This window comes from Amborella trichopoda, chromosome 5 (genome assembly GCF_054954075.1).
Source record: "Amborella trichopoda isolate Santa Cruz 75 chromosome 5, AtrichopodaSantaCruz75HAP2 v2.0, whole genome shotgun sequence".
Classification (NCBI taxonomy): domain Eukaryota; kingdom Viridiplantae; phylum Streptophyta; class Magnoliopsida; order Amborellales; family Amborellaceae; genus Amborella; species Amborella trichopoda.
In genome coordinates, this window is record NC_142340.1 from 36,888,674 (window position 1) to 36,914,672 (window position 25,999).

At 39.7% G+C, this 25,999-nt stretch overlaps 1 protein-coding gene across 11 annotated transcripts in view; it reads right to left on the minus strand.

Annotated features, from left to right (window-relative positions):
- MOS14 (ARM repeat superfamily protein) overlaps positions 1-24,361 on the minus strand; it is a 69,045-nt gene extending 44,684 nt beyond the window's left edge. For 2 of the 11 annotated variants that reach the window (XM_088867765.1, XM_088867763.1), the window contains exons 1-8: positions 23,739-24,361; positions 17,693-17,770; positions 17,468-17,530; positions 17,033-17,080; positions 16,788-16,934; positions 14,725-14,856; positions 14,313-14,353; positions 8,089-8,180 (exon numbers count right to left, since the gene is read on the minus strand). In XM_088867765.1, coding sequence (XP_088723891.1) covers positions 8,089-8,180; positions 14,313-14,353; positions 14,725-14,856; positions 16,788-16,934; positions 17,033-17,080; positions 17,468-17,530; positions 17,693-17,770; positions 23,739-23,876 — 739 coding nt within the window. In that variant the 5' untranslated portion in view covers positions 23,877-24,361. Of the gene's footprint in view, positions 1-8,088; positions 8,181-14,312; positions 14,354-14,724; positions 14,857-16,757; positions 16,935-17,032; positions 17,081-17,467; positions 17,531-17,692; positions 17,771-23,738 lie in introns of those variants that run through there. The other 9 variants (XM_088867766.1, XM_088867764.1, XM_088867773.1 and 6 more) reach the window with 7 other exon arrangements.
- Between the last annotated feature and the right edge of the window lie 1,638 nt (positions 24,362-25,999).

The following is a 25,999-nucleotide window of genomic DNA, read 5'->3' on the forward strand; positions in this document are numbered from 1 at the left end:
ACCCTTCCCGCCATTTGGCGACACCTACCCTCCCCTTGAGGCTGCCCACCTCGAGATCCCAACAGTCGCCCCTAATGCCTTGGCTGGCTTTTCCCCTCACCCCCTCTCACCTGCTCTTCTTCTTTTTGCCCCTAACTGTTCTTCTACCTCTCCACCCTTGCTTCCCTCTTCAGCCTTCCCTCAGACTTCATCGTCCTCCACCACCCTCACCCTTGAAGATGACCCTCAGCGAGCGTCCACCGCTTGGACTTCTAACCCTTTCTCTCCCCTTGTGCCTCCCTAAGCATCGCTCAACCCTTTACCTCTAGCTCTCTTGCCTCCACTAGAACCCTCATCACCCCTGACCTCCTCCCCTCTTAACTCTGCTCCTTCTGAAGATTCTCCTCCTCCCTCCCCTACCCAGCTTGTTCCCAATGTCAACCCAATGGAGTGGTCTTAGTTTCCCTGTGGCATAGTGGCAATTCACTCATCTCCCCTCCTGATCCTGCCTTCCTCTTTGCCCTTCTCGCCCCTTACTTCCCTTTCACCCCTCTCTTGGTCCCCATATGCCGAATCAGGACTTTTAATCTTCCCTACCCACCCCTCCTTGATCCTTTCCCATCCTAGACACTTCTGTCCTTTGACTCACCTCAACCTTACCATTTCCTTACCAACCACTCAACATCATTTTATCTAGGGTCTGCTCCCACTCTCAGTTCTCCCTTCTATCCCTCTCAGGTTCCGACCCCACTTTAGCAGCTTCCCCCTACCCCCTTACCTGTTCCATACCTGGAAAACCAAACCTCAGTCACCACCCTCTCGTCTCTACCCTCTATGGGTGGTTTTCTCAGACCCCCCCCCCCCCCCCCCAAACTTCCACCTTTGAACCCCCAACCTCTGAACCTATTGCCCCTTCAAACCCCATTGACCTTCCCTCATCTTTTTACCTTGAACCTCTACCTTTGCTGACACCAAACCTTTACCCGGCTAACCCCTTCACTTTACCAACTTCTCCCAATCGAGAGGACCTCAAACCACCTACCCCCGACCCCTAACGACCCCCCCCCCCATCTCTCCCCCTTGGATGGCACTAAACAGCAAGCTAGTCCAGAGGGGGTCGACGGTGATGGGAATAACAAAGAGTTAAACAGAATGAAGGAGATCTTTAGGATTATGGGGTTTCCCCATGAAGGACCCAAAACCATTTCACCAATTCATCCTCTCGAATGCACAGAGCAGACTGAAGGAGAGTTTCAGAGAACAAAGGGAGATCCTTAACTTGTTCTCCTCGATCAACTACGATAGACCAGCTTTAGAAGGGCCCCCCTCGACGCTCCCCATCCCCTCTCCCCTTGAGATTCTATTCTCAGGAGGTCCCACAAACTGGCCTCCAGTTTCACCATGAAAATTCTCTAATGGAATGCCCGTTGTTTGGGACAATCTCTCAAATGGGATGCGGCCAGGGATACGCCCTTTAAACATCACCCCCTCTATTTTAGCCCTCATTGAAACTACACAGCCGGCGGCTACCCTTCAATTAGTCTGCCAAGTTTGGGGTAGAAGACCCTGCCAGTGGGTATCCGTTCCTACTGCTAGAGCTTCAGGCGGAATATGGGTAGTCTATAACCCATCGAAACACCTCCTTCTCTCTTCCCACATAGGGGAGTTCTCCGTTGCAGTTATACTTTCTCAAATTTCTGATGGCTTTCCCTGGAAATTCTCGGCTATTTATGGCCCCAACTCCGCATCCCTCAAACCACAACTTTGGGCAGAACTTGACCTTGTAGCATCCCTTCCTCATTCTATTTGGTGTCTGGGAGGGAATTTCAATATCACTAGATGGTCTTACGAGAGGAATTCCTACTCCAACATCTCTCAAGGAATGTTGGACTTCTCGGATTTCATCTATCGCAACGATCTCTTAGACGTTCCCCTCTAAGAAAACCTTTTCACCTAGTCTGACCACTGATCCCAAACATCCCTCTATAAATTGGATAGGTTCCCGCTATCCTCGAGTTGGGAAGAGGAATTTCCAGGTTCGCAAGCTCTGGTTCTGCCGAAGCCAACTTCGAACCATTGCCCCATCCTTCTGGATACTCAAGCTGTCCAAAGAGGATAGAAACCTTTTCGGTTGAAACTAGCTTGGCTTGATGAAGACTCCATGTCTTCTCTCATTCCAACTTGGTGGAACTCCTTTTCCCCCTGGTTTCGGGTAGAGCCGGTTATAGGCTGCAAACTAAGATCCAACTCCTCAAAGCCTCTCTTAAAACTTGGAGCAGTTCCATTCTTAGGAACTACTCTCAAATCAAGAGCTCCCAGTTAAATACCCTTCAAGACGTAGTTCGAACCTTAGGACTGAAACTAAGTTGGAATATTTTTACACCCTTAAAAAGGAAGAATTGTACTGGTTTCAAAGGTCCAAAGTTAGTTAGCTAAAAGTAGGGGACCACAACATGGGATTCTTCCACAAGATTGCCAACTGTCGCAAAAGAGAGAATTCCATCTCTACTATTAAGGTCAGCAATCGTAACTTGGACCCACCAGCGGAGATCGACTATGCCATCCTAGCATTCTTCCAAGATCTATACTCGGTGCCTTCAGGCCCTAGACCTAGAATGGCTAATTTGTAATTTCTAACCCTTTCTGATCCTTGACCTCAATGGTTGGAACGTCCTTTCTCTGAATCAGAGATCCTAGAGGCAAACGATGATCTGGCCAAAGACAAAGCCCCTCGCCCCGATGGCTTTCCCTTAGTCCCATTCAAGCTATTTTTGGACACTTTCAAGGCAGACTTTCAGAGCTTCTTTGATGAATTCTTTGTCTGTGGAATCCTTCACAAAGCCATCAATAACACCTTCATCGCTCTTGTCCCCAAGATTGAAGGGGCAAAGGAACTGAAGGATTTCCAACCAATTACCTTGGTCAATTCTTCCTACAAGATCTTCACTAAAGTTTTGGCATTCAGGCTTAAACAAATCCTTCCCCTAGTCATTTCCCCATCCCAGTTTGTGTTCATTAAAGACGGGCAAATTCTAGAAGGGGCCCTGGTACATGAGTGTTTGCACTCCAGACATCTTTCCAAAAAACCATTCCTAATCTTTAAGATAGATTGGGAGAAGGCTTATGACCACATTGACTGGTCAATTCTGGAGGGAACCATGTCAAGGATGGGGTTTGGAATTCGCTGGAGGAAGTGGATGAGGGGCTGCTACTCCAACCCTCACTTCTAAATCCCATCAACAGATCCCCGAAGGGTTTCTTCCCATCCTCTAGTGGACTTCGCCAGGGAAACCCTCTCTCCCCCTTCCTCTTTATCATCTCAACGGAAGTTTTTAGCCGTTCCATCAATCGATTGTACCAGACAGGCCTACTCTCTGGTTTCAAAAGTAGTACACAAGGCCCAATCGTGTCTCACCTGCAATACGCAGATGACATGTTAGTTTTCCTTGATGCTACACTGGAGGAAATAGATAATCTGAGATTGTTCCTCACATGCTTTGAGCTCGCGACGGGGTTCAAAGTAAATATGGAAAAATCGAAAATGATTGGGTAGCTCCCTCCAATCTTGATACCAGAGCTCTGATCCCTAATTGGGAATGTAAAGTGGAGGACCTCCCTACCACATACCTTGGTTTACCTCTGGGCTTGGGGAAACCAAAGAAGAGACAGTGGTCATACATAATAGACATAGAAGACAAGCGTTTGGCAGGATGGAAAGGTAGGTACCTCTCCTTCACAGGGTGGACCACGCTCATTAAAGCTACCCTTGCAAACTCTCCTGTCTACCTCATGTCCTTATTCCACATGCCCGTCTCGATAGCCAATCGCCTAGATCAATTGATGAGGAATTTCCTCTGGTTAGGAGAAACTGAGACAAATAAATTTCACCTTATTTCATGGAACAAGGTCTGCCTTCCAAAACTCCAAGGAGGATTGGGTATCAGGATTCTAAGAAAGCACAATTTAGCTTTGTTAGGGAAATGGTGGTGGAGACTGGCCACCCAGAACAATTCTCTATGGGACCAAGTCCTCTGCAGCAAATATAGAATCCCGGAAGATTCGTGGGTCCCCGAGGGGAAATCTCTGAGAAAGGGCCTCGGGAGCATGGAAGCCCTTGACATCCCTCTCTATGTTCAAGCAGTTCATTCGTCTTCGTCCTAGAGAAGGAACTAGAGTGCGCTTCTGGTCAGACCTTCAACTAGGCCACACTCCACTAAGGGACCTCTTCCCCTCCCTCTACTCTCTCGCCTCTAGCAAAGCTTCCATTGTCGCAGAGGAGATGGGTGCCTCTAAGGATCGCAAGGTCTGGAACTCTTTTAGATGCCACCTTTCAGAGGAGGAAACAGGGAAATTCATATCCCTTTCAGCTTCCCTTCATTCCACCTTCCTTGCTCTCTCACAGAGGGATACCCTTGCGTGGACTCCCTCCCACTCTGGTTCATTTACGGTGGCCACCTTATATAAAAGATTTATTCAACCACCTACCTTCCCTAACAACCCAATCTCAGTTCTCTTCAAGGTCTGGTCCACCATTGCACCACCTAAAGTGCAGGCATTCAACTGGATTGCTTGTTCCCAAAGAGCCCTCACAGTAGACCAGCTCCAAAGGAAAGGGATTCTGATCCCTAACAGGTGTGCTTTGTGTCTATGTGAGGGGGAAATGAACCCCCACCTGTTCATTCATTGCAGCCTAGCTTTCAACCTATGGAGTCAAATCTTCCAGCTGTTTGGCCTCTCATGGGTCACTCCACCATCCATTCCGGCTCTCATCACTTCGTCTCTCATTTCTCATTGGCCAAAGGCTGATAGAATCCTCTGGATGGCTTCTATCGCAGCTACTATTTGGGTTCTTTGGCTGGAAAGAAACTCCAGGATCTTTCAACGCCTCAAGAGTGACGTTTCAGCCCTCTTCCACTAGGCTACTTCCTTAGTAATCTTTTGGGCCTCCAATCATAGGGCCTTTGCCGAGATTTCGGCTAATACTTTCCTTAGCCAATGGGAAAACATCCTCCACCTCCAACCCCATCGGGTCTCAAGACCCAACAACAGGTTGCTGCCACCAAAAGGCACCATCAAGCTTAACTTCAACGGATGCTCCCTGGGTAACCCAGGCCCAACAGGAGCTGGAGGAGTTTTCCGAGATCACAGTAGCAAAATCCTGGCCACTTTCTCCAAGCAATTAGGCCATCCAGATTCTCAATATGCTGAATACATGGCACTATTGTTGGGACTAAAAGATTTGACCACTCTTGTGAATCTTTGTTGCTTGTCGAGGAGGATGCCAAAAATATCATATCCTGGGCCGTTGGATATGCCCCCCCACCTTGGTACCTATCCTCTATTTTTAATGAGATTGCATATACTTGCAGGGATATAGTCGTCTCCTGGATGCATATCTAGAGGACGTCAAATGCGTTTGCAGATCTTCTGGCTAAGGATGGTGTTCGAACCCAAGTAGATGCTCTCGTATAGTCGCGACTTTTGCGTTGCTACATTGTTCATACTTTCGTCGCTGGTCCATCTCCTTTTTTCCTCTAGACCTTTGCGGGTGCATTGTATTTTGCTTTGCATGTGTACATCTTTTGTAATAGGGCAAGTCTTATAAGCCCAAATTTTTTGTATAGGGTCATAGTGTCCTGATCTATTTTTTGATCGAGCGACCCGGCCTGTGGGTACTCTCAAGTCACTCTTGTTTTCCGATGCTTTTTTAGTAATACAATTGTAAACCTCATTCAAAAAATATATATAAAAATATTTAAGATATAAACATCTGAAATTAGAATATATATTTTAGAAAAGAACAAAGTAAATATATTATTCAATAGAGAAAAATAAGATATGCTCCAAAATCAGGAAAAAAAACCAAAAAATTAAGACATCCTTTCTCTCTTAGCATTCATGTCATAACATTGCTTCCCAATCTAACCACGTATTCAAAAACCTTGCAGAGATGTAGTGATCCTAACCTAGTATTTGTTATTCAACATAAAAAAAAGATCATCATCATCATCATAGCCTCGTCCCAATTATTTGGGGTCGGCTACACGAGTCCTGGTCCACCAATCTACTCTATTAAATGTCATAACCTCAATGAGGCCATAAGTCCCCATATCTTTTCGAAGTACTTCCAACCACGTCCTTTTGGTACCCCTTGCCCTTTTCAATCCTTCCACGTGAACTATCTCGCACTTCCTAACATGTTTGGCCATGTGGGTCGACGCCACACATGGCCAAACACTAGGTTAGGAACCCTGCATCTCGTCTCTCATGTCATAATATTGTTGTCCAATCTAACCATTTTTTAAGGTTTTAAGGAACCATGCAGAGATGGAGTGAGCCTAACTCGCTTATTAGTTACAGAAAGAATAAGACATTCACATCATAACTTGACAAGACGAATGCATCTTCTCCCATTCAAGGTTTTCAATAAACTTGTATTAAAAATATACAACCAAGAGAAACAAAAAGAGAGCCTTCTTGCTTTGTCTCTTTACCACTAACTTCTAGATGGAAGAAGATCTTGCAGCAACCATGAAGAAATGAGATAAAGCGTAAGTAGTTGGAGCACGATGGGGCTTGGAAAGAGGGATTAGTAGCGGCATGACAGGGCTTAGGGGAAGATTCCTATTACGTTTACTTTTAATAGACAAGTTTGAAAAGATCTAGAGATTAATATCTATCCCATGTTTCTATCAATCATAAACTCCTAATATCTCTACTTGTGATCTTTAAAGAAACCTTCTAATTTAAAGGGGGAGTTTTTCTCTCTCTCTACCTCACGAGTCATGCCCTTCCATCCTCAAAGATGATGTCTTAGTTTCTCTCTACCTCAAGACCCTTGTCTCTCTCACCTCTTTTCCAAAGGCACAGAGAGAGCTAACGATTTTTATTGCGAGAGATTTTTTGGGAGTACTAACAACTTATATCAACACTAATCTAATATGGAATCGCCTTTTTTTTTTGTCAATTTTTATGGATATGTCTTCCAAAGGGAGACATCCATATCTCTAACTAAATTTTAGAGCTTAAGCCTTACTATTATCCTAACTGTTTCCTTTTATTTATAATTATTACTTCCATTGTATTGTAGAAAATTTTAGAATGAGCTTATTCAGGAAATGTGCTATATAGCGATTTCTACCTCATTGCCCCCTCCCCCTGCTATTCCTCTCTAACCCTAAAATCTCTCACATGTATCCTGTAATTTCTACCTATTTTAAAAGGTCACTTACCCTTAATACTCGCTAGGTATAGGTCCTTTTTTATTCTTGTGACCTGTGTCCACCTCTTAACTCTGGCTTTAATAATGTAGTATAGATACATTTCTGAACTGAGGTCATGCAATCAGAAGACAATAATTTTACGATCCACCACTATAATACAAGTTGAACAAAAACTCATTATGAATTTTTGGGTCTGGCAACTATAACTTTGATCACAGATTTATTTCTTACAAGATAGCGCAGAAAGATGTCAGATCACAAGATAGCACAGAAAGATGTCAGATCATGCAAGTGACAAACTTCAGAGTGAATGGTGTTTAATATAGATGTACCAATCACAAAAACCAATGTTCAATATAGAATGTATAAACACAATCAAACCCTAATGAGGACACATCTCATAGGCTCACTAATTGTTGGTTGACATTACTGAAAGAATAAAATACAAAGTTTTTATTTGCTGTACAGTTATATGCTTGTCTGAACTTTGCGCCGTATGACACAAAATCTCTTCAATCAATGATATATTAAATATCAGAAAAGAGAGATGATGATAACTATCCCCAAGCCGATCAGATCATTAATGTTGCCCTGTGAACAGAATGACAAAACATACTAACAAGAGGCCCAACACTTATATCTGCACAACAGAATAATAAGGAAGTGATATAGCAGCTGCATATTTTTTTTTACGGCTTTTGAATCAGATTTAATTCACAATTTTGCTGTGATTCATGAAAAAGAATCCTGTGTTTAATTCACAAGAATTGTACAAGGAGCGTATCCAACAAAGTGCCTGTCAGAACTAGAGAATAGAAAGTACAACAAAATCCAACACAACATACAACAACATGATGTGAACATGGTGGTGAGTTCTCTATCATACCATTTACAGCAGCATCAGAAAGCTGTTCCGAGTTCAAACTTGAAAGAGTGGCAAATACCAAAGGATGAGAAGCAAGTGTAGAAGCAGCAACTCTGGGAAGAAAACATGAATCTTCCAATAAGCATAATTTGTTATTACAACCAGAACCAGGAATACTACCCACATTTTGTCTCATAAACACAAGTATATGCACAGGTACATGCCTCACACTATATATTTGAAGCTCAAGAATTTCGTCACCCCGATGGAGATATTCAAACAGTCAACAGTCATCACAAACCATCCAAACGATAATTTTATCCCCAAACTTTGTAAGTTGACTCATTTCATCCAAGAATAATTCCAAAAAATAAAAAAATAAAAAAAAATACAAAGTTGTTCTTGGAGAAGACAGGAAAACACCCTCAAATTGCCCAAAGGGTTGTAGGGCAGATCTGGCATTGGACAGCCTACAATATGTGGCAACCACCGCAGTGTCACCCTATTGATAATGAAATCCCTATCCATATCCCAAACAATCTAGTCTTCTTTAAATTTGTCATGTCTACCTTCTAAAGTTGATTGTCAATTACACAAGCTTTTTCAGATTTTGTAGAGTTTATCTTCATAAATTGCAACAATGGATATCAAATGTGCCATGTCATGAAGCACATACAATCCCAAAGGGCATGAACTGATAAGAAATCTGAATGCAGATTGAAGATTATATTTTATTGGACCATAGTTACGGGGAGTGCCCAACTAGGGTAGCGCTCCTGCTCCGGAACCCAGCTCCGGCACTCTGTAGCCGAGATCTCGACCGGAACCCGTTCCCTACTTTTTGGGAGCTTGCTCCTACTTTTAGGATTCTTGATCCCATTCACAACAGACCTCGCTCCCGATACTGCACGGGATGCTTTCCTTAAATTTTAGGATCTGGTTCCTAAATAAATTAGATCCCTGCTCCCAAAATTTTAGGAGCGCGATCCCTACATTTTCGGAACTCCATCCCTACGTTTCCAAAACTTCCTAAAATAAACTTCTCTAATTTTAAAAATAAAATAATTATACTTTAAGCCAATTTTCATAAAAGTAGAGTTCTGCGATGGGAGTGCGGGCTAATCATGCACGGAACGCGATCCTTCCTTGAATGGAGCTCAATCCTTTCCAAATAGGAACGCGGTCATTCCTAGATGGGGGGCACAATCCTAATGAATATGGGAACACGATCCCATTTTACATGGAACGCATTCCCGTTAATTAGGGATCTTGATCCCAATCTATTGGGAACGAGCTCCTTGTTCATATGGGATCTCGATCCTCTACTTTCACCATCACCGAAACTCGTTCCCCGAGCTCCGGAGCTTTGGGCAGACGTCAATCCAACACTCCTGGTAACTATGGACTGGACCATATTTGCTGGGAATGGTTCTGATATCGAGGGCAGGATTGATGGATCGAAGCTACCCCAAAGATCCCTATGTTAGGGATTGATGTCTACATAGGGAACATGGTCTGTGTGTGTTGGGGATCGAGCTCTTCTAATAGATGGGATTGATTATTATAATATTGAGAAGCGAGATCCTCTGATTTGGAAACAAAGTTCCGGAGCTCAAATTTTTGAATTTCCTGACCTGGGGGGAGCTCAATCGGAAAAATGATCCAACATAGTATGGAGCGAGGGATAAATTTTATAAGAGTGAACTCTAATGAGATCCATGTGTAAGTTTATATACGTCTTCCGGGCTTTGAGGTAGTTACCAACGTTGTTAATTACTAATATGTAATCCTAAACTTCTATTAAATAAATACATAACTTTAAATTACTCCAGAGTTCATTATATTAATATAGTAGATAAATCAATTCATTAGATAAACCATGACCTTTATAGTTTTAACTTTTTTAAGTACAAAACTTAAGGTGCATTGTAGCCATCTTTTTATTTGAATAGCTATGTGAACTATATATAGATGAAATAATTTGTTTTTTCATCATCATCGTCAAAACCTTTTTCCAATTAATTGGGGTTGGCTACGCGAATCCTGGTCTGCAACTCTACTCTATTAAGTGTCATTCACTCAATAAGGCCATAAGTCCCCATAGTTTTTCTCACTACTTCCAACCATGTCTTTACCCCCTGCCCTCTTTTACCCTTCCACTTGAACTAACTCGCACCTCAGGGTCTACGCTACACAGGGCCAGCCCGCCTAAGTTTACTTTTTCTCATCTTATCATCAATTGGTGTCCCACCTAAGTTCTTCCAAATGTATTCATTTCGAATTCTATCCCTTCTTGTCTTGCCAATCATCCATCTCACCATCCTTATCTCAGCTACACTCATTCTATGGGTATTTTGTATCTTGATCATCATACATTCCGCCCCATAAAGCAAAGTTAGTCTCACAACTGTCCTATAGAACTTGCCCTTTTGCATCCATGGTATGCGGCGATCACATAAAATTCCGATTTCGCATCTCCACTTTGCCTGTCCAATTCTAATTCTATGTGCAACATCATCCCTAATCTCTCCATTTTCCGGGATTATCGACCCAAGATATTGAAAGTGCGCTCATTTTGGTATTTCCTGGGGGCAATTGTTTCACGCGGGCTGGACCGCATTTCTACAATATGCGGTCCAGAGGTATAACATCCATCTTAAAGATGGATGCAAATAGGTGGTCCATATAAAAACAAGTGTAACTAATGGTCCAAATGTTTTCTTAATATAATTATTATTTCTAGTTTTCAAATTATTATTTATTTATATTCATGACCTCCATGTTAAAGATTATATATTCTCTAAAAATTAGGATCAAATTATATTTAAAAAAATATTTATTGCTAAGCCTCCATTTCTACAATATGCCGGCTGGCCACATAGAAATCGTGTCCATTTCTTGGTCATCACTCTTAACTACTTCCTCGTCTCTACTCCTTTTATTATTAAACTTGCATTCCATATACTTTGTCTTAGTCCAACTAATTTTAAACCCTTTAGATTCTAGATCATCCCTCCAAAGTTATAACTTTGTGTTGATGCCATTTCGGCTCAAATCAATCAAAACTATGTCATCTGCAAACAATATGCACTACAGTACCCCATCTTGTAGGTGCCTAGTTAAGTCATCCATAACTAAGACAAAAAGGTACGGGCATATTTATTATTGTTTATTGAATAAAAAAAGAAGACGAAACATTCAATTTAGAGGATTGCAAGGAATTATTTATACCTGTAAAAGTAAACTCTGTGTAAAAAGTAATCTATAAATTATCATAAAATATTACTTAAGGAATCTCTCTCTCTCTTTATATATATATATATATATATATATATATATATATATATATATATATATATTAGAATTATGATCCCATATTGGTGGGATCTGGATGCGATATACAATGATCCGCGTGCTCCAATGGAATGGATTCTAGATCCGGTTACTCTTAGGATCAAGAACCACCACACTCAGGAATTAGAGTCTATAGTATCCAGGAACACAAACACATAAAGGAAACACGTTCCCATGAAACTGGAAGCAAGATCCTAAGGGCCAACCCAAGATCTTTGAGAAAACTGTTTCGGAAGCGACACAACTGAGATCCTATAAGCGATCACCTACTCAAGTAGGCAATCACATTCCAAGTAGGGTACTTAAAGGAGGCTGTATAGGTTCCATGATTGGAGAGAACTAACACAAATCATCAAAAAAGAAACAGAAAAAAATTTTCTACCCTCAAAGATCGCAATGTGTCTACCCTTAAGAAATAATCCAACTAGTCAGAATGTTTCATCTTTTAAAAAATTCAATCAAAGGTTTTAAAAAACACCGATCGCCCGATCTGGATTAGGAATCTATGGACCGGTTCCCCCAATATATCGGAAAGTGGCCGGCTCCCCCTACGAATCGGACAGTTGTCAATAGCACCGTCCATTTAAATCAGTGAACTGGCCGATTCTATAAGTACAGGACCAATTCACCCTATCATAGCTTTTATTTACTATATTTTTAATTTTTCAATTTTAAATTGTTTTATGCTTCACTTTGGCCCCACCACCGTCAGGTCACAAGCTGCCATACATGCATGCCATCTTACGTGGTGTTACTCTGTTTTAAAGAGCTCTAATCCCCCTTCTCTTTTGCCAAATCCTAATGTGCGACTACTTGTCAAAAAAAAAAACATGATGTGGGACTAAATTCATAAGTTCTACCACAATTAGTCTAGTGAGAGAAATTAAAAAAGTGTTGGGTATATTGATATTGTATAACACAAAATGATAGTAAAAACTATCTTGAGAGAGAGAGAAATGGTCAAGAGGGGTGGAGGGGGAGAGATACAGGATCAACACCCAGAATTAAACCCCTCAAAGAAGAATGGAGAAATTGTGTATGTCTAAACTCAATGATTAATATTATTGACAACAATGTGAAAGGAACCTTGGCACCCAAGATTTTAGAGGCTCATAGATGTACAATTTACCGTAAAAGCATACTTGTTAGTTTTTGAAAAGGATATATATATATTAAGTTTTTTATTTTTTATATACAGAAGTCACAGTCATTTTTGTCCGTTGGAAATGAGATTGGGATGTGTTGTTGATTAAGAACAAAGTTCAAAATAAAATTCATCGAATGTTCTTGACATGTTTTTAATCTCTTGCATGTTATAGTCGGTGTTTAAGAGTCATTGTTATCTCTTTGTACCAAAAAGTAAATAGCCTTATAAGATACAGTCTCAAGAAAGAAATTATTCTATTTTCATGAATTTCTTTTGTTCTTCCGATACCCACTTCCAATTCCTTTTTGTATAAAAACGAAGGCAACAGTACATGAAAATTTATACAAAGTTTAAAAAAACGTCGATCCGAATATAAACCACCCGATTAATTAAGGTCGGTTTGGTTAATTTCTTTAGATGGGTCTTTAGAGAGAGAGAGAGAGAGAGAGAGAGAGAGAGAAACTACTCTAGAGAGATAAAATATTCATAAAAAAAGGCAAATAAAAATAATTAATTAATTCAATAAATTAATTTTCGAGAAGAGGGAAAAAATAAGACGAGTAGGCCAAGTTCCCTTTATCCCTTTTTTGAGGAAAGTGGCTAGATCCCTTACCTTTATAAGCACCAAGCGGCACTGGAGATTATAGCAATACAAAAAAAAAAAAATTGAACTAGAGAGATCCATTGGAGATTATAACAATACAAAAAAAAAAAATTGAACTAGAGAGATCCATTTTATCGCTATGAGTTACATTTTAAAATTTATTTTGACTGTAAAATGAATAATGGACAACAAACACTCAGACATGGGATAGATTTTCCTATTTACATATTTTTTATAAGATAATGAAAAACCATAATGCAAATACCACGTTTTTTTAGAAACCTAAAAAACTAGATTTTTAAGAAATTATAGTGATTTCATGAAATTTTTTTAAGGTTGGATCCGGCCGATTCTCCTATCAAGACCACCGATCTGCTGATCTGACTCGATTTTCAGAATGGACAATCCGGAGTCACTGATCTGGTTTTTGAAACCCTAACTTTAATAGGTTAATGCGAATCAAATAATAAGAAATTGAAAGACCAATGAAGAAAGGAAAACAATGTAGAAACATTTGCCAGGAGATAGAAGGAAAAGAGAACACAGAAAACCTTTTACCATGGGAGATCCAACAGTGTACAGGAAGAGGACAAGATAACAATGCACTTGGCAAAGAGAAAGAAAATAGTAAAACATTAAACCATGAACAAGTGCATTCTTTTGATCTGTTCTAATCATTAAAAAAAACATAAGGTCCGAAGGGGGAGAGAGATAGAGAGAGAGAGAGAGAGAGAGAGATGAATGACTTCAGGAAAAGGAAAAAGAACAAGAATCACAGAACAACATGTGGAAAAATATAAGACATACGATTTTTTTAATAAGAACCATAATTTATTAGTGACAGCAACATTTGCAATTGAGGAACTGTTGAATAACATGCCACCTAATGCATGCAAACACGAGCCCAAAAATTTGTATACATGCATGTCAGAAACATGTACACATATACATATAACGTGCACATCTAACACGCTGTATACAGGTACATTTTTCTTTTTGAAGAAAGTAACATGTAAAAAAACACATGACAGCCGTACATGAATAGAGTCCTCAGTAATCAATCTAGCCATGTCTACAAGGTGCACTTTGCATTATTATTAAAACACATTGCAGGAATTTTAAAAGCACAAAAGATCATACCCATAGCCTAGCCGAAGCCATGAAGAGAAGGCATCCAGAACCTGTCATGCAATATAAGTTGATTGTTTATCACCATATATATGTACGATACTAGAGCATGCAGACAGCACGTTCCTAACCTAAAAAACCTGGCATTTTATAAAGGATATTTTTTTAAAATAACCATCCATCATTGAGAGAAGTACTTTTCCAACAAAACAAGGTATACTAAAAACTAGAAAAAACAAAATTCAGTCTACAAAATAGAAGCTGGACACATGACTTTATTTTTGTCTTTTCACAATGTTTTCAATATTTAACAAAACCAAAATGTGATACAGAGTGTAAGATAATGCAAAGGAACAACTTTAAGTATTACATGTCATTGGCATTCTGCAAGTAGTAAGACGTTCACCCAAAAGGAATCAAATACCTGTTCCTGCAGTTCATTGCTTCTCAAGCAATATGTTAGGAGATTCAAAGCAGTTTCCATTGATGACAACAGCTCTTTCTGAAATTGGCGACGCCTTTCTGGGCGAGCTGCTGTCTTGTAGCTACATGCCTCCTGATGCATCAAATACAAACTTCTGAATGAAATACTGGGACGCTATGAATGGTATAGATGAATGTGTCTACAAAACATAATCAACTGCAGTAGTTCAAAACGCACAAATGGAAGGGCAAGAAATGCCGAAAATTCAGGAAATGTTAAAAGACAGAAATAAAAGTTTTGAGCAAATAGAAAGCTTCAAGCATAAAGTAACCAATATCCACCAAATGGTGATTTTGCGAATCACATTTTACATAGAAAGCTTCAAGCATAAAGTAACCAATATCCACCAAATGGTGATTTTGCGAATCACATTTTACATGTAACTTTCATGTATCTTGTAGGACCGTGGAATAACAAGAAAAGCACATATAGATGTCAAATGGGCATGCAAAAAAACTTGAAAAACAAAGTAAAAACTGAGTATTTCAAGTAAACACAGTTCTCCCCAGTAGGAATCCCCTTGTAGGAGATCCCTCTTAAACACCATTCGGTAGTGCAGAGGTATCATTACAGCAACTCCTTGCATCTAACTTGGTGTAAGCATAACTTAAAACATACTGGAACTAGATGCAAGTGAACTATTGGCGGGGCCATAGGAGCCTTGCATTAACAAGGAATTTTCCTTGGTTTGAATGAAACCATGAAGATAATCCGATCCTCTTTTTATGTATGGATGAGAAAGAACACCACCAGCAAAACACTCTCGAATAGACAACAATCGACCCCATTATGGTGTGTCTAGTCATAGAATACTGGGTTACTAGAAATCTTGATACCAGTGATGTTGTCGCCACAAGTGGGTATAGGTGAGGAGAAGTGAACTCCGGGTTGCGAACAACATATGTAGAAGTCATAGGTAAAGGACATTGTTTTTGTTTTACAGGATGGTTTTCTCTTAAAAGGAAGTCGGCTTTGATTTCCTAAGGGATCAATTCACATCCAAATCATGAGTGAGATGCACGGTAACATCCTTTGCTGTAACTTTGGGAGGGATAAGACCACAGCTCTAGTGGAAGAAAAGTACTTTTGCCCCAAACTAAAGGGAGATGTCAGCCAGTTCATGGAGTGCTGCCAAGTGTGCCAGTTGGCTAAGGATCAAACTCAAAACACCAGCCTTTACACTCCCTTACCCATCTCCGACTGACTACAGACAGATCTGAGTATGGACTGTGGTGGGGCTTCCCCGCACCTCAAGAGGGGGTGAATCTATGGTCATGGTGTGAGATAAGTTCTCTAAAATGGCTCGCTTCATTCCTTGCCGAAACATTTTTAGACATGACTCAAGAAGCCAATATTTTCTTTAAGGACGAAACTTGGTTCAGCTGGGTGGGTGGGTGGCTGGGGGGGGGGGGGGGAGTGTGCAATGCTGCTGAAACCCCTTTGACCCAAAATGCCATTGTCGGAGTGCATTATCCGCCCTCTCACCAAGCGCTTGAGGCACCGCCTAGTGGCACAGGAGGATGCGGGCGCCTAGGCACCTCAACACCTAGGGCAGTGCGCTTCACCTAGGCTGCCTGGCCGCATAGACAGCCTACCAAGGGGTCCAAGCGTTTCAAACAGAGGTAGTTCCCAATTTTGAAGTACTCTTTAATATTATTCTCTCACTCACTTCCAGAATTCCAATTATGACTTCCACATGTATTGTCAATCCAATTGAAATGATATTTGGAATGGAAACATAATGAACCACAAAATGAGAATCTATAAATATTTGATAAGCGAATTGAATATAATAATATGTACAAATTCGCTTTAGAAATAGCATTGACAAAATCATCTTCTAATTAAATGAAGACTAGAAATAGCCTCGATCAAGTTCTTGGTGGCCATAATAGTAAAACTAAACAAAGTATGGTAGGTACACAACATACGATGAGTCATACAGGACCTTCAAAGAAGCAAAAAATCGAGACCTATGTTCAAATGCTCTACATAGAACATGCCTGTGGCAAGACACTGAGGAGGTCCAGAAAACTGGGTATATACTCCGGATGAGAATCTATTTCATCTCTTAGCCAGTTCAAAATGCCACCACCACCCCAATCTTCTGAAGAGACTTGCACTGCCAAAGAAGCCACCGCTACACTAATCTGCAAAACAAAGAGGTGATCTAGGAGTGACTTTCATGCTATGAGCATTGCTTAAACGAAAAACAAAAATTGCAGATAGCGATTCCACAGAAAATTACATGTGTTCTGACTTTCGTTGGTCCATTGTGGAGCTTTTTGAGCAATGACTGCATTTAGCACAACTCCTAGGTCATGCAAAAGATGAAGAAGATATGGGGAATATGGTAAACGAGATAGAGCACATTGAAAAAGATTCAAATGCCTACAACTATCCATCAAGCATGAGTCATTCATCCGGCCCAAGAGACCACACCTTCAGAACCTAATACTACTGTGTACAAAAATGGGCATCTGATCAAGTTGATACATGCTAGCTACAAGCAAGAATTCACATGGTTAAACTACTTGCTCAAAAGATGCATGGTTTGCCCATTCGCTTTCTTCTTTTTTTTCTTTTTAATGATATTTGGTTCATTTCACTAAACAAATTCAATCAACTAAATTTTTTCTATTATGCTTCGTCATTAAAAACAAATAGTGTAGGAATTCCTTACACATAGTGAATCACGTAAGGGCCGAAAAGCTTCAGAAGGAAGTTCCTCAAAATCTCTCTGCACCTAAAAATTAAATGAAATATTACTTGGGCTTTTTCAGTTAACTGAAATATCAATTGAAAATCGATGCCCAAAATAAAAGAACTTCAAACGATTGCAAAACATAAAAAGCAAAATTACTAAACTCAATGAACACACTTAAAGCCTACAAAAAGAATAGATTACCTTAGTTTTCAGCGTCTGAGAACAGAAAATAAGACTTTCTAGGTCGCTGCTGGCATCATGAAGTAAACTATCAGATACCTGAAAGAATTGCAATTTGTTGAGAAAGATGAGTTAGATCACATGGAAAAGTATATATTACAATCAATACAAGCACCACACAAGCAAATATGAGAAGCCTCTGTTTCACCATTCAGCAGACTGCAATACAACACCCGTTAGGTTTTTCCAAGAAAGACCTACAGTTCTGCAGATAATATACACTTGTTTTCATTACAAACGCAACCACAAGATAAAATATGCAAAAAGACAAAAAGGCAACCACAAGGTTAGCAAAGCGACGAACTCACAATAACACCCCACCCACACAATACAATGCATCCGGAAAATATATGCACCATGAAGTCAGAAAGGTTTTGACACTATCTAGACTGTTTTATCCAAAAAAAAAAACAGAGAGAGAGAAACTTATTTAACAAGTATACACTTTCTACTAATCCATCTAAGAAGTTGTTAGAAAATTTTGAAAGGAAGTTTCTGATTTCCCCCCTATGTCAAAAAACAACCTTTTTTTCGGATAAGTCAGCACCAAGGTTTGAACCTAGGATGTATGATACAGAGTGCTTTCTGAAGCTATAACTTTTCATCCGAATGTCCCATCCAAAGCACAAAACCGAGATGTCTTCGAGATCTAAGACCCTTACCTCTATGGGTTTTTGTAATTTGAATATTTCAGGCTTCAAATCGTGGTTAAAGGCCCAATTTATTATATTTATTATTATTATTACTATTATTATTATTATTATTATTATTATTATTATTATTATTATTGTTATTGTTGTTGTTGTTGTTGTTGTTGTTGTTGTTGTTGTTGTTGTTGTTGTTGTCAATAACAATAACAACTGGTTGACAAGGAAGCCAGTCTAGGGGACTTCCTAGGTAGAGTATCCCGAGGGGAAGCATGAGCGGGGGATGTCGAGGGGGGCCCTGCTAGAGCAGGTTTATCGTAGTTAACACTAGAGAAAAGGTTGAGAATCTCCCTTTGTCCTCTGAAGCTCACCTTCAACCTGCTCGCGTCCGACAAGAGGAATTGGTGGAACGGGCCTTCAGGTCCATCGTGAGGGAACCCCATAACTCTGAATATCTCCTTCATTCTGTTTAAATCTCTTTCGACCCCCTCTCCGTCGACCCCCTCCGACTGTTCAGGAAATTCTGTGCCATCTACTGAAAGAGAGGGAATGGGGGTGGGGGGCTTTGGATCCTCCCCAGAAGGTGAAGTGGGTATATCGAAGGGATTAGACGAGTAAAGATCAGGAGGTAGCAGAGGTAAGGGGTCAAGGGTAGGAGGAGACAGAAGGTTGGAGCAATCCGAGGCTTGGTCAACGGGGGTAGCAGAGAAAAGGGGGGACAGGGATTGAGGGTTCAGAGGTGGTGGTTTGGAGGGTGGGGGGGGGATTGGGACACCTTACAAAGAGGAGAGGGTAGGAAGGGTGACGGCCGAACATTGGTTCTCCTGGTAGTGACAAGGAAGAGGGTAAGGTGAGAGCTAGTATGGTACAGCAGGTACCTGCGTGGGATAAGGAGGGGTGCTATATGCCTGAACTGACCCAGGGAAAAGCGATGGATGGTAGGTCAAATAGTGGTAGGTTGAAATGAGTCAAATGCCAGTTGTGCCAAGTAGGAGGGTTGGGGGTGACTAAGTTCAAGGGGGTACGGGAGGTGAAATGTCCTAACTCAGCATATAGGTACCAAGTGGCGGGTGAAAGGGAAGTAAGAGGCGAGAAGAGCAAAGAGAAACTCAAAGTCAAGAGGTGTTGGGTCCACTGGGTGCACTACCACTTTACCAAAGGGGTATTGCGACCACTCCATAGGGTTCAAGTCAGGAACAGGTGGCGAGAGAGTTTCACTATTAAATGAGGAGGCTGGGAGAGAGAAAAGCATGAAGGAGGAAGGATCCGATAGAGGCAAAAGTGCCAAAGGTAAGGGGTCTGTTGTATAATTCAATAGTATAATTATCATCAGTGTTTCAAAAAACGGCCCGCCTAGGGGGCCTGGGCGATGCATCATGGGCATCAAGTCCCTGAGCAGCCACCTAGGCGCTCAAGACCCCGCCTAGAGTGGCCGCCTAACGTCGAAAATGCCCCTCTTTGAGAGGCATTTTTTGTCTTTTTTACCCCTAAGTAAGGGGGAAAAGGGGGGATTTAGACTATTGTGAGACCTAAACCCCTTTGTTTACCTTTAGAGTGAAAACAAATTTAAAAATAGTCATTTTTTTAATTTCTAAGAAATCAATCGAGTATTTCAGAGTTTTGAAAAATCGATCCAATCATCGTCTTCTTGATTCGGATTTGATTTTGATGATTTTTGAAGCTTACTAGACGGTTTTGGGGAAGTATTTTGGGAAACATCTCAAACATTGATTATTGAAGATGGAGCAAAAAAGTTAGTTAAAAATATTCATATTTGAGATTTTATTTTTTATTTCAGTGTCTTCTTCAGGTTCTTCTGGAAGTAGTGATCCAAGTTGGAAGTATAGTTATAACCCAAATCCAAATGACAAAAATTGTATAAGATGTAATTATTGCAAAAAAAATACTAATAGGGTATAAACCGGTTCAAAAAACACCTTGCTGATATTAGGGAGAACATTGCCCTTTATCAGAGATGAAATTAAGCAATATTTGAGTCTGATACAACACAAACATGAACAAAAGCCTTAACATTTGGATAAGTCTATTTCTATTTTCTGATTCTTCTAGAAGTGGTGATTTGGGCTGGAAGCATGATTGTAACTCGAAACCAAATGATAAAAATTGCATAAGGTGTAATTTTTGTGAAAAAGATACCAATGTGGGTATTAACCAATTCAATAAACAACTAGCCAGTATTAAAGGGAATGTTGCTTCTTGTAAGAAGGTTCTTGAAGCTATTAGGAATGAGATTAGATAATATTTGAATTTAGTAAAACCAAAAAAGGAACCTTGTTATATGGAAATATTTTATCCAAGTTCTTCAAGAAGTGGTGACTTGGGTTGGAAGTATGGTCATAGCCTGTATCCGAATGACAAAAAATGTATAAGGTGTAATTATTGTGGAAAGGATACAAATAGGGGTATTTACCGGTTCAAGAAATAACTTGCTGGCATTAAAGGGGATGTTGCCCTATATAAAAATGTTCCTGAGGCTACCAGGGAGGAGGAGATTAAGCAATATTTGAGTTCAGGGAAACACAAAAGGCAAGAAAAGGGGGCAGAGTCACTAGGTAGAGCAGCCAAGACCCCTAGGGCCTCATCTGCACAGAGTAAGAGGGAGGAAGAAGAAGAAGAGGAAGAGGCAGATTTAGAAGAAACAGATGAGGATGAGCATTATGTTAAAGAGGGAGATGACTCTGATGATGATGGCCTCGACTCCAATGCATATTATGAGGCTTACCCTACTTTTTCTAATGATGACTTAAGACACTTGACGCTTGGTGTTGAGTCTTAGACTGTTTTCTTATTTTCTAGTTTCTACTTATCTACTCTTATGTGTATGCATATATGGTTGTATCATTGTATGGAACTATGGATTATAGAATGATATGAACTATGGAGCATGGAGTATGGTCTATGGAGTATGGATTATAGATTGTGCCTATATTACTAATTTACTGATTACTATTCGATTTTATTTTTAGTTGTGCTAGTAGTCTATCTTTTACAAATTTGCAATGGTCTGAAACTTTTTGGATTATGGGATTTTTGATATTTTATGATGTATACTCATATTCCCCTGTACCCAGCCCTTTTCAACCTAGGTCCATGGCGGCATCCCAAAACCTTGACGGCCAGGACCCCCCGGTCGCCTAGGCGCTGCCTGCCGTTTTTTGGAACACTAATTCTCATCCATAAAACATATCATGATTGATCGTCAATACCCAAAGACGGAAAAAGGGACATACCAAAACTACAAATTTAATAGCATTCGCTAAATGCCAGAAACTTGTAGAGAAGTTCACTAGTTAGTTTCATCTGAATGAAAGCCCTTAGCCCATAACAATGGATTTATACAATAATGAGCCAAGAACCTAAGAAACTTTTTTTTTCTTATTTTGAAACTTAAGAACCTGATAAACTTTTAAGGATTTCACTATTCAAGGGAATGTCAATCCTTGGTCTCAACATTTCTATATTCCTCAAAATGCAGTTTCCATAGCTCTTGGGAACTGATAATGGAGCGAATAGTTGAACTACAACACCCACAAGCCTCAATAACATGGCTCCATGTAAATATTGTGCATATTATCAAAATAAGCAACACTATGAATTGAATAAAGACTCTCATACACCCCATCATCTCTAATAATTGTTTAAGAGGACGCGAAGGAGTGGTGGCAAAGCTTCCACCTTAGCTAATAAGATATTAGTGTTCTTAGGATCCATAGGATGGCAATTGGGAACAGGTGAAACCTGCATTCACCTTGCAATCCCAAAGTGTTTACGGATGGTATACCCTCTTTTTTTTTACCTTTTGAAATCGGAATGGTATACACTATTGGGGAAGAGAAAATGATGACAAAAAACACAATTGCTCCTAAAGGAGAAATCCAAAATCATATCTTGACAGAAAAAGGAAACTCCATGATAAGAATAGAACCATAAGGGGTTCTCCATTATGAAACCATGAGTATCTACAAGGAGGACCTATTGATTTGTCCTCATAAAGAAATGAGAAAGATTAAACAGGGAACCCAGGTTGTGCACATAAGAATAAAGAAGCAGATAATGCTTCATTATAGCAAAAGGAGAATGTAAACTCCCAAATAGTAGAAACACCTTAATTTTTGTTATCATTTAGAGAAACCCTTTCTAAAGCCCCAAAATGTTTCATTGTGTTTCCACAACTTGCATAGGAAATCGTCCACATAATTGAAAGAGAGACATAAATGAAGAAATCGCATACTATATTTTATGCCATGCCAATATTTCCGTCCCCTTCAAGGAAGTAGAAATAAAAGGGGCACAATGATGAAAGCAAGGGAAAAAATGGTTGAGAGATCTTGATTGGGAGACTCAAAACAGAAGAAACCAAACATTGAGGAAAATTCGGCTTGATCATCTCTTGGGTCCATAATAGATTAAAGAGGATGCTAAAGATCATAATTGAAGCTAAAATCACAACATCCACTTCTACCACAGATATCCAAATACACTAAGATCATATCATGTGCAAATCCCACAATATAGTGAGTCGCAACAAACAAGAAACCAATGTCCCTGGTAGCCAACTTACCCAACTCGCAAAATGAAGCATATATGACATGCATTATTGGTCAATCAACCCATTTGGCACCTATTTGCTTTCAACCAGTTGTTCTCTTTATCAGGCGAGAGAAGAAAAAGCTATTGATCTTTGCCATGGCACACCAGTTTTTGTTTTTTTTAGCAATCAATCACCACAAACCACTAGGGTGGATAGAATAACTTCAACTGTAGCTAAAAGAATGAATCATGAGTTTTTTTCTATTGTCATGATGTTTCCAAGGTTTCCAAAAGATTGGAATGAGGATTATCCTGGAAATTTGCAATGGTCTGAAAATTATACAATTTGTTATTGCACGCTGAGCGTGACAATCAAATCACTTTCTTTCTATAATTCATTCAACATTGTGAACATTCAAATGAGATACACCACAAATTAATTCATCACGTCCTACATGAACACAACTATGCATAATATTAAACATAAAAGAAATAAATAAAAGGATCAAACAAAACGACCGCAAAGCTAAAAACCCCACAGCAGTTACAGTTGCAGGTGTAATTCATCGCAAGTACCCATACACACCATTTAACCAATATAAATGGAAAAAAAAAAAAACGCCCAACTTAATATTAATCATCAAAAATTCATAGGACAAAGATAAACAAAACCATCTCCATAAGAAACAACTGAGTTCAAACTAGTAGTGTACTAACGATTCATAAAATAGATTGATTATCCTGCTTGATAGAGAGAGAGACTGTAGATAGATAGACATACAGACAGAGAGAGAGAGAACTCGGCTCACCTGCCAAGCATCTATGGAGCGCTGAAAGTCTTGAAGCCATCGTTCAGCTTGGCGCTGAACTTCGGGGTCGGGATGATGATACAGAGCGTTTAGGGCTTCTTTCAGAGTGCTCTGCAACTCCGAAGAAAAAGCTGTCATTTCTTCCCCACCGCCTATGTTTACTAGAGAGAGAGAAAATGCTTGCTACTTTTCTGCCTTGAGAGAGAGAATGCTTGCTCCTTGTGCTAGGTGAATATCGTCTCTCTCTCTTAGCAAATGTCTCAAAAATGCTGAGACACTCCAGAGAATCCAACCCTTGGCCGCTTGGCCTTACTAAAAAGTCGAAAATGAGAGCAGGTTTTCTCGTCGCGGAATCGTACTGTGCATTATTTACTGGGAAAGAAAGCACTTGAAAGAAATTTTTTGGCTCGGAATTTTTGGATCCACCAAGGAATAGTGACTGCTAGCGATATACACATGCATAATTGAAAAAAATAGGGGCGACAATACCCGGCCCAGCAACCGCCGGTATACGCAACTGGGTTTAGTTATAGGTCCAACATTTGGACCCCGTGTGTAGGGTTTGAGTTCGGGTTCAGTTGGACCAAACCCATACCTGTAAACTGTTGGAGGTAAAATACTTCAAGCCCTATTCATTTGGGTCTATTAAGGATAATATACAATAAGAATTCATAATCATCTTTAGCTATTAAACGGTAAATAAGATGGCTTGAAATCTAATGGCGGGTTGTGACCTTATTGTCAATAATTTAGTTATATGATAGTAAAGAAAGGGGCAAAAAAAAAAAGTCATGGTAAAGGTGGCAATGGACCAGACCAGACCAGACCCGATACCCAACGGATACGGGTATGGGTCCAACTTTTGGATCCGACGGGTCGGATCTGGGTCCAAAACTTGAACCCAAATACATTCCGGTCTGGATTCGGGTCCAGTCGGATGCGACCCATACCTGATCGTTGCCACCCCTAAAAAAAACTTAGAATCATGTGAATTAAATGTTATGCTTCTCAAAATGAATTATCTAATATGTTGGTATTAAGTAATTATGATTGTTTTATGGTATGCATTATTTTAGTATTATTATTTGAATTTTTATAAATATCTGGTTTATTTATCAATTTTAGATTTATAAAATCAGATATATTGATTTTACATTGATTTAAATATTCAAATAAATTTTAAAAATTATTTTATTGAATTTTAAAATAGTTAAAATTGTATGGGGGCCCATTGTGCACATGAGCCCACCATGGCCTAGATGGTGGAGCCCATGAGACACTATCATGGGTGACACGGCCACCCATTTAGGGAGCTTTCTTTTTTTTTTGTTAAAATGGAGAGTTTGACTTGTAGTGAAAGTGTAATGTGTTTTTGAAAGGATTTGGCTTGAGGAAGCTGAAAAATGAAAGCACAAAGTTGAAAAATGAATTTCCTATAATTTGATCACCACATCACAAAGAAACACTACTCTGAACTTGTGGTGCTAAGAATTCCTGGATTTTGATCACCATTGTACATGTAATGACCACATCTTTAAGTCAAACAAATTATGCACTTCTATTTGTGTTGGACTAGCTGATCCTAGTCACTTTTTATACAACTAACCATGCTAATGAGATAAGCATACCCAACAAACATGCTATACCCGAATTGTTGTTGCTCTAATGCAAAGATTGATTTAAGCTTTTTAGAGCTCACGAAAATGAAGGTACCATACTAGAGGTTTCTAACAATTCAGAGCTTATACATGGTATGTATTAAATAGAAATCTATACAAATAAAAAATGATGACAGTTGATTGATTGTATCAAATATAATATTTTATGTCAAGATGAGCTCTTGTTGCATGTGCATGGGTAGATGATAGATCATTTAGGACTCATTCCCATAAGGCCATTTATTCTCGACGGACATGGTTTGATATGTTGGCTTGCAATGATCTATGAAGTTGGGTAAGTTCAAATATGTCTTTATTTAGGTGTTAGCAGATGGTAGCCACATGTATAGTAATTGCACTTGACTCTTATGTGGGAGACATGAGTCAATGGGCACTACTCATACAACTATATTGAAATTGCAATCATCACAAGTTTCTAATGTGTAGCAAAACTCAATGCTTAAAATAGGAGTTATGCAGTGAATCTCATTCATTATGATTGGAGATTAATTTTCTTTTCTCAAATTATACCATAAAATTTACGAAATTACTTTTGTGGTGCATGTACAAAGTTCCATACTGCCCTTACCTTACATATATAGG